Raw genomic sequence first — 9,464 nt, 5'->3', positions numbered from 1 at the left:
TCAGCCTACAGATTGAAGGGTTCTATGTTTGATTCCAGTCAAGGGCACACGCCTGTGTTTCGGGTTTGATCCCCAGTAGCCGATCAATGATTCTCTCTCATCATTGATGTTTCTATTTCTCTTTCCCTTCCCCTTCCTCTCTGAAATCTATATATGAAAGCTGGTTGAGATATGTCCAGGTTTAATATAATAGGAGAGCGATTTTCAACCTTTCCATCTCATGGCACACATTAACGAATTACTAAAATTCTGCACCACACCAAAAAATATACTTTTTGCTGATCTGACAACCAATAGGTTATAATTTTGATTCATTCAAACCAGATGGCTATTGCTGTGTTGGCTGTTGTCATTTATATTTTTAATCCTCTCCTGAGGATCTTTTTTTCCCCACTGATCTTTAGAGAGTGAATGGGAGGAAGGGGAGAGAAAGAGAAAGAAAGATAGAGTCAATGTGAAAGACACATCAACTGACAGGGCCAGAGATCGAATATGCAACTGAGGTAGGCATCCTTGACTAGGGATGGTGCTTCTTCGGCCCACAGGCCGATGCTTTAACCACTGAACAAACCAGCCAGGACTGCTGTCAGTTTTTAATTTGACAACCTAAGGGAAAGGGGGCCAGTGTCCATGACTGCATAGTCAGGTATTGCCACGTTTTAAAAATTCTGGCAGCACACTGGTGGAAAACCGGTCTAGGTATTGCTGTGAAGGTATTTTGTAGATGTAATTAGCACCTATAATCAGTTGACTTTGAGTAGAATATCTTCCATGATTGGCATCGGACTCATCCAATCAGGTGAAGTCCTGAAGAGCACACACTGCTGTTTCCTGGAGGATTTCTGCCTTACACTGTAACACAGAAATACTGCCCACGTTTCCAGCCAGCCAGGCTGCCCTAGACATTTTGCCAGCCCCCACATGGCATAAGCTAATTCCTTTAAACGCAGATTTTGTTACTGACATGGGTTCTAGAGGAAGAAAATCTTAAATTTCCTGAATTGGTTTCTGGAGAAGAGTCTCTGATCTGATTAGATTGAAAGGCACCATTCCCAGTTGCAAAGAGAGCCCTGATCGTCTATGACTTGATGTGGTAACAGATAGGCAAAACCCCACCAACAGATAAGAGGTGAGGTTTTGGGTCACCATGTATTTGGTCCAGAACATTTTGGTCAAACTAATGAATATAAGATTGTCTGTTTGCTTATAACCACACTGGACAGAGTGGGGGAAGAAAAAGGATGAGCTCAGGGCTTCAAATTTCTGGCTCAAGTGTAACCTAAATGACCAGAGTTTCTCTATGTCCCCTAAAGAAATTCCGATTACATAGCCATTGAGCTAACATTTTTGCAAACCAAAGCCAAAGCCCCATCCTCCAATGGGCTGAATTACAATGACAATCGAATTCTCCACTCACAGGGTGTGAGCAGCTCAATGAGGGCTTTGATTGGGAAGGAATGTCCTGAAATCTGGATTGAGCGTATTAACAAAAAACAAAACAAAACAAAACAAACAAACAAACAAAAAACATCGAAACCTGTAAAGTTTAGTGAGTTTATTTGAGCCAAACTGTCGACATATGCCGGGAAGCAGAAACTCAATAAATTGAGATAATGCTCCGAAGAATGGCAGGTTACATTTCTTTTTATATTGTACATTGCCATCAAAGGAGGGACGCAGGGTTACATGAAATTCATTGGTGATGGAGTAAGGAGGTGGGATAAAGCAAAGCGGTGAAAAACTCCTAGGATTGGATAAAAAGTAAAATGATGGATGGGTACTTAGGTGAGAGCAGGAACAATTAACATGATAAAGAAGGAATTTGAGGCGTCTATCCTGGTGCCCACCACATTTGGTTGTGCCCCAGGGGCTCCAGAAAAAGGGAAGTTACAAGTTAACCAGACATCTCACAGATATGTTATCTTACAGGCAAAAAAAAAAAAAAAAAAAAAAAAAAAGGCAAATAGGCTCCGTATTAGAAGATCAAAGTTGATCTTTGTCAGGGAAAATATCGGCCTAGGACATGACTACCCACTCTAACCTGTTTGTAGTTTAAATATTTAATTTTCAAACCATCTTTTGCGGTTATTTTAGGTCTCTGAGTTTGCAAGACTGCCACGCAGGCCTCTCCTGAGCTTGTCAGGTTAGCATGTGGCTCCTTTCGTTCACAAGTGTATTTGGGCAATTCTTGGGAAGCTGGGGATGCTGAACCCCCAAATCCTGCCGAGCCTCTTTGCCAGAAGCAAGCCTTCTCCCTGAGGTTGACCCTGTTTTGCCTGAGCAAATGAAGGCAATGACCTTCCCTGACGTAGTTTCCTTGCAAGACACTGCGGACCGTAGGCAGTGCTCTCACCATCCCTCTTTATTCCTGTGACCAGACTCAAGTCCCAGCAGGCCCTAAAAGTGAGGTATGGAGTATGACCCAGGAAGAGGTGCACTATATTCCTAAAGAACTGCCCAATTTTTCCAATTTATACTGACATATCTGGGGGATACTAGAAGGAATATTAAGGGCATGGGGGAAATAGGGCAAGGAACACAGATTAGACTGAATTTAGTAATATGGCCCCATTAAGCAGAAATTCAAGATTCAATATTGTAACAAGGGGTTTCCTGTGCAACCATGTGCTTAGGCAGTTTAGTTCCCTTTGAGGTTTTTATTTTTTTAAAGTATATTTTTATTGATTTCAAAGAAGGGTTAGGGAGAGATTGAAACATCAATGATGAGAATCATTGATCAGCTGCTTCCTACACAGCCCTACTAGGGATTGAGCCCACAACCCAGGCATGTGCCCTTGACCAGAATTGAACCTGGGACCCCTCGGACCCTAGGCCGATGCTCTATCCACTGAGCCAAACCAGCCAGGGCATGAGTTTATTTTAAATTCAAAGATGAGATGGCTAAAACCACATTTACCTAGTGATCTCTCACCCATCTTCCAAAGTCAGGACTATTTTGTAACCAAGCCTCATTTCCTGAGATCTTGAAGCCATTTCTTCAGTTATTAACAAGCACCTGAGATTTGTTCATCACAACCACCAAGTTTACTTTTGCTAACACTGGTAACAAACGAGGCTTTTCCTAGCAGTTACGTGGAATGCCGCCAGAGCCCTGGCAATTCTGGCGTCTGGTCCTTATTCAGCTGCCAAGTAGTCCCATGGTCTTCCCCGGGACGCAGGTGGATGCTCTGAGGCTCACAGCCTCCTAGTTACCGCCACCTGGAGTGCAAGGAGGCCCTCTTCTACAATAGTATCCACAACCTACCATTCCGTGTCTACTCATCTTTCTAAAAAGTAAATTGTTTTTCTTTATGAAAACAAGTTTACCTTTGTCCTTCCAGATTGTTGATCACATTTTGCCAGATTCAAGAGTTAGGTCAACACAGCCAATGGGCAGCTGACATAAAATCTGCATGTTTATAACCAGAAGACCCAGAGAGCGACCCAGTATCTTTCTCCTAAATATATGCTGGCACATTTATGTATGTCTTTATAGCCCAATTATATTCCTTGACTATGCAAAAAGTTAACGCATTAAAAAACAGAAAGAAGTTCCACTTCTACATACCAGATTAAAATTTATTTCGAAAGGTAAAATTTTATATATCCTTTTAAAAAATGAAAATTCAAAAGTCTTAGAATTAAACAATGAGTCTTCAATATTATAAAGCTATTTATAACAGTAATTAAAGTACTGGTAACATTTTACCCTTATAAAAATGTCACAGAATTCACATCACAGCTTGGATCCTTAATGATTCAAGTTTCTTATCTTACACAATAAAGGTCTGATCAGTCTAAAGATAAAATTCCTCTGGATGTGCCGTCCTCAAGGCTTCTAGTCTCACTAACCATTGGCTCACACAGTAGGATAGCTGGCTGCCGTGGCGATTCCACAGTGGTTGCTCTGGTCTCTGGCCATTTTCACGTAGCCTTTCATGCCCCATCCTGAACCCCAGCTGAAAGAAGAACATGTTTTGCATTTTATTCAAAGAATCAAGTACATATTAGCCTCATTAATAATGCTAACTAGTACTTAAAATAGTGCCTATCATGTATCAGACACTATTCTGAGGGCTGTTACATATATTTATAAGAACCCCCAGGATCCTTATTTTAACTTACTAAGCTATAAAATTGAGGCGGAACTGGAATTCCAATGTAACACACTATTTCCACAGCTATCTTACACATCATCTCAGTGAAAGAACTTTGGCTGTGGAAACTGCTCCTGATAACCTCCTATGCCTGAGGTGGGAAGCAGAATACAATGGCGGGACATCAAATGAATGACAACGGGAGGATGCAAGGAGGGCACTGAATTCTGGGACAATTTTTAGACTTAAAGAATCAGCAGAGGCAGATGTTTCTGCTCACTAAAGCTTGCTGAAAAATTTGAGACAGAAACAGGAAATCAGCTCTCAACCTGCAACTAAAAAGTCCTTTGCTAGAAACCCTTGGAGCCAGATGTGCTCTTAATTAAGAAAATTTTCAGAATTTTGAAAACACATAATAATGACACCAACAAGGTTCTATAGAATCTTAAGATCCAACACCAGAACTTCTGTGACTGTAAGTATGAGAAAGACTTCCGGAATTCCAAAACTGAGCATTTTGCACCTGAAACTAAATACTGGTTCCAAACAAGAGTCCCCTTTTGAGTTTCAAATATAACATTTGGGGTTTTATACCTGTTCTTGACAATCCAATATTTATTGTTATTTGATTCTCCTCCTTCAGAGCCATAGCCAACCACCAAGACACCATGGTCCAGGTCTTTGCTGCTGCAGTTTGGTTCATAATAAATGCCTAGGAGAGTAAAATTCAATGTTGGGATGAGAAGCTCCAAGTGACTGGAACCCACCCTATCAACCTCAGTTAAGAGAGGCCTCTCAAAATTCAGTATCATATCATAAATTCCAAACGAGGCTTCAATTTATTGGCCAAAAAATAGTAATGGCTACAAAAAGTAAAAACTCAAACTCAACTCACTAGAAATCAACAAAATTTAAACTAAATCCAATATATTTTCTAACAACAACAAAAAATTTCCAGCCGAGACCAGTTTGGCTCAATGGATAGAGCGTCGGCTTGAAGACTGAAGGGTCCCAGGTTCGATTCCAGTTAAGGGCATGTACCTTGGTTGCAGGCATAGCCCTAGTAGGGGGTGTGCAAGAGGCAGCTGATCGATGGCTCTCTCTCATCGATATTTCTAACTCTCTCTCTCTCTCCCTTCCTCTCTGTACAAAATCAATAAAATATATATTTTTAAAAAAATTTCCAATATGATCTAGTTATCAAGACTAATACGATTTAGGCATTCGTTTAACCAATATTAATTAGCATAATCCCTCCTACCCCTAGAATGCCACCTGAAGGTTCTATAAAGAACCCTTGAGCCACAGGGCTCTTTATAGTTCTAATTACAATAATAAGAAAATTTTGGAATAAAGGTCCAACAATTGGAGGATAGTCATGCAAGTTTAGGTTCTATCCATAGAACTAATTACAAAGCCACTTAGAGATATTTATGAACAGTCTGCTGTCATCATAGGGAAATATTTAAAGTAGAAACATCACTACGTTAAATGTACACACTCAGTCCCAGAAAGCAGAACTCCATGCCAAAAAGTTAATCATGACGGTGTTTCCCAATTGTGCTTACCCGAATTTCTATAATAAAAAGACAAACACCTACCTTCATTATAGAACTGGAACGATGAATGGCCTGCATCGATAGCGACAGAGATGGGCCCCACAGTGGCCACTGCCTTCAGAAGGGCCTTCTCACGCTGAGGGATATCCACAAAGCCAGTGTCGTTGGCAGCAGAAAACTCAGGTTTATATTTGCAGGTATCTGATTCCTTTTAAAGGTAAGTGGGAAAGAGACTTATGAGTACCACCCACCTCCTGGGGAACATTAGTTCTAAGACCCCAGACTTAGTAGTTTGCACCTTATTTATTTCTAAGTCAACTTTATTTTACAGCAACCCAGGAAGCAAAATGCTATTGGCTACCTTAAAAAAAGTTTTCACTAAGGAGAAATCTCATTATATGCAGAATAGTGCATATATTATCCATGTTATATAGAAGTAAGAACAGCTACAGTTAACCACCTAATCAGAGATCTGTGCAAAATTTGATAATTTATAGTGATAGTTCTAACAGTTTGCATCTAAAATGTGAATGCTGACTAAGGTGTCTGTTATCTCTGAAAATGTTCAACTTTCAAAGGCAGAGCTGGAATAACAAGATAAGGAGCTCCATTTACCCTTGCGATATATGGATAGGATTCCTCTGTGTCCAGGCCTTGGTTGTCCTTGACGTACTGGAAGGCATTATCCATGAGGCCACCATTGCAGCCCTCATTGCCCTGAGCGCGGGAGCAGTCCACCAGGTTCTGCTCACTCAGCGAGATAAGTTTGCCAGTTTTCCGGAACATCTGTCCTTCAAGGCAACCAACTGCACTAAAAGCCCAACAAGAACCACACTGACCCTGAAACAAACAAACAAACAATGATCAGTTTATAAGGCAAATACAAAGGCTGACAACAGCTTATATACCCGAATGCTCTTAAAAACACCCCAGCAAAAAGCATGTCATTCCAGTGGACCAGAGCAGGGATGCCATGCCTTTTTGGCGTTCCTGAGTTAAAGACCTGAACACGTCATACCTGGTTCTTCACAGGAGTTACATAGCCTTTCTCTCTCCAATCCACAGAGGAGGGGATGTGAGCAAAGAGTGGTTCCCGGAACACCCTCCCATTCCGTTGCTTCTGGTTTTGATAGCCATTCATCACCTGCCTGAATTCTTCATTGGTCTAGAAGGAAAAGGAAATAAACTGCTGAAAAAGCAAGAGGTTATTTTGCTAAAAAGTACTGAGGAGAGGAAGGAAGCACACAAAGTGAAGCCTCCGGGGCGCACTCACCATGTCGCCAAAGGCATTCATGGCCATGGAGAAGCCGTGCTTCCTTAGGCTGTATTCCCGGTTGTGCAGTTGGATCATTTTCATGTTCTTCTCCCACACCGCTCTCCTCCATCCTTCTTCATTCTAGAGGCAAGCACAGACCACGCCGTGTTCATTTCTACCGAAAACCCAACTCACCTTCACCACGTGGGTTTGCAGACAGAGAGGAAGAGAAACCACAGCCAGGGAAGGCCTTATAGCTCTGGGTGCGGTTCTCCGAGTGCCATCACAGGGAGGTATACCCACACGGTGCTCCTTAATGACTGCATCAAATTACTGCCCTGGGATGGCTGGCTGCTAGAAGCTACTCTCTGGCTATGAATGCCTAACCTCAAGGGCCCTTCTCTGGGGGGGTCCCGCTGGGCAGTTTTGGGTGTTACCCACCACGCCATATAGTCTCCTGTGTGTTGCCTTCCACTCGTACCACTGTTCATCCAATCTTGGATCGAGTTTTGGAGTAGCCGAGGCTATGCCCAAGCAAAGGGCAGTCAGGAGGAGCGAAGGATTCATGTTTCAAAAACCTAGGAAGGGAAAAAGAAATGAGCCTCTGATTAGACCAATCCTTCCGCAAAGCCATCTTACTGTGGGATAAAAACATTTACATTACCATCCCAAATATTTATGGAAGGCCTTCTGAAGGCTAAGGATGTGGGTGGAGAAAAAGAGGCCAAGGGCTTACCAAATAGTGGAGGTACATGATTCAGCCATCAAAATGAAAAACAGGCTGACCAGTGTTACAGGAATTGAAATGGACCTCATTGCCATAGTGCAATGATCATTTAGGTTTTGATAAGGGCCTCAGGACACCTTATGGGTCTGAAGCTTAAAAGCAAAAGAAAGGCCGAAACCGGTTTGGCTCAGTGGATAGAGAGTAGGCCTGCAGACGGAAAGGTCCCAGGTTTGATTCCGGTCAAGGGCATGTACCTTGGTTGCGGGCACATCCCCAGTAGGGGGTGTGCAAGAGGCAGCTGATCCATGTTTCTAACTCTCTATCCCTCTCTCTTTCTCTCTGTAAAAAAATCAATAAAATATATTAAAAAGAAAGAAAGAAAGAAAGAAAGAAAGAAAGAAAGAAAGAAAGAAAGAAAAGCAAAAGAAAGGGACTGTCGGTCCAGGTTGTTCACTCAAAGGTACCAAAGTGACCCAGGGAAACGATTTCTTAGGACTCTGATCGCAAGTGAGAACAGGGGATTCCCAGGAGTTAGGTTTCCGCCTTACACCTTTCTTCGCGACTACGGTAGCGCAGGGGGTGCGATACGCCTTCAAGCCTCTGCTTCTGGAATTTGACACCTTTCTGCAAGGCCTGACAACAGCCCATATGCCTAGGAAAACACGGGCAGCAGGGCACCCGGCGCGCTCGGCCCCAGCAGCCCACACCCTCCGCCAGTCCCTCCCGCAAACCCGCTACACGATCACGTGGCTCGGAGGAGCCCCGCGCTCAGCGCCCCGGATCCCATTGTCCGCCCCGGGCCCCGGTCTCCGGGCGCTCGGACACCGGCGCGGCAGGCGGAGCCGCGACGCGGGAATGCCGCCCCGCCCCCCGCACACGCCCGCGTCCGGGGGTTGTTGATGCGGCGCTGGGCACCGGCCCGGCCGACCTGTGGCCGCCTCCGCCCTGGGGCCGCCGCCGCCTGCACCACAGGCCTCCGCGCCGCCCGGGCTCCCCGCACCCTCCGTGGCCGCACCGGCCTCGGGGCCGCAGGTGAGACGCCGGGAACGCGCGGCGCCCACAGCTCCCGGCGGCGGCGCCCACCCCTCCGGCCGAGTCCCTGGATGGCCTGGCCCCGCGCCGCCGCCCCCGCCGCGCCCTGGCCGCACTGCACACTGACCTGCGGCGGCCACAGCGCGGGGGCCGCTCTCCACGGGCGCACGGTACTCCTCGAGCGTGGACGGGCCCGGGGTTCTAGCCCCGTCGCCCCTGACTCAGCCTTTTAAGGCCCCGGGCTGGCCGCTCGGCAGCCCCGCCCCCGCCGCCTGCGCGCGCCGCGATTGGCTGAGGCGGCCGGGGGCGGGGCCTCCTGGTTTGACACCCCCGGCACGTGATGCGGCGCTGTCCCAACTCCAACGCGCTTCGGTGCGACCTCGCTCCCGGGACCCGGGGGAGGCGAGCTGGGGCGCAGGGACCACGGTGGGGAGGGCCCCCCACCTTCCTAGAACCCGGATCACCCAGCTACCTGGAATTCACGTGCCTGGCGGGTGATTCATGGAAAGCTTACCGAGAGCCCCGGTGGACTCCGGTGTAACCCAGTGCCCTTTGGTCCCGGTCCTGGTTAAACCTCGGGACGCCGGGAACAGGCCATCCAGTCCGGCGGCTCCCGCTCCTCCCGCACACACCGGGGGCTGCGGGAGCGGAGCCGCAGACGGATGGGTGCTCACTGTTCGCTGGTGGGCGCAGCGGGGTTTGGGAAGAATCCGGAGCGGAGTGACAGTGCCCCAAATGCAGACACGGTGATCGGTCACGGTCCATCTCCTGGGGAGGAGAGGGGACTCACGGGA

The 9,464-nt window shown here is 46.3% G+C and overlaps 1 protein-coding gene across 1 annotated transcript; it reads right to left on the bottom strand.

Annotated features, from left to right (window-relative positions):
• Positions 1–3,552: 3,552 nt before the first annotated feature.
• LOC311630130 (procathepsin L-like) lies at positions 3,553–8,937 on the bottom strand. Its single transcript, XM_084898930.1, has 8 exons — positions 8,798–8,937; positions 7,353–7,489; positions 6,930–7,052; positions 6,675–6,821; positions 6,272–6,496; positions 5,699–5,864; positions 4,692–4,809; positions 3,553–3,959 (listed from the first exon to the last, which is right to left on the bottom strand). Exons 2-8 carry the CDS (start codon positions 7,476–7,478, stop codon positions 3,860–3,862), a joined length of 1,005 nt encoding a protein of 334 aa, XP_084755056.1. The 5' UTR covers positions 7,479–7,489; positions 8,798–8,937; the 3' UTR covers positions 3,553–3,859.
• Positions 8,938–9,464: the final 527 nt, after the last annotated feature.

Source organism: Pipistrellus hanaki, assembly GCF_964339955.1.
Source record: "Pipistrellus hanaki genome assembly, chromosome: 11".
Classification (NCBI taxonomy): domain Eukaryota; kingdom Metazoa; phylum Chordata; class Mammalia; order Chiroptera; family Vespertilionidae; genus Pipistrellus; species Pipistrellus hanaki.
This window is presented reverse-complemented; position numbering and strand designations above follow the sequence as displayed.

Coding starts and splice junctions, on each gene's coding strand:
- LOC311630130 (XM_084898930.1), bottom strand. CDS start 7,478: ATGAATCCTTCGCTCCTCCTGACTGCCCTTTGCTTGGGCATAGCCTCG. Junction 6,497..6,674: donor TAACTCCTGTGAAGAACCAG/GTATGACGTGTT, acceptor TGTTTGTTTCAG/GGTCAGTGTGGTTCTTGTTG. Junction 4,810..5,698: donor GTTCCAGTTCTATAATGAAG/GTAGGTGTTTGT, acceptor TTACTCTCCTAG/GCATTTATTATGAACCAAAC.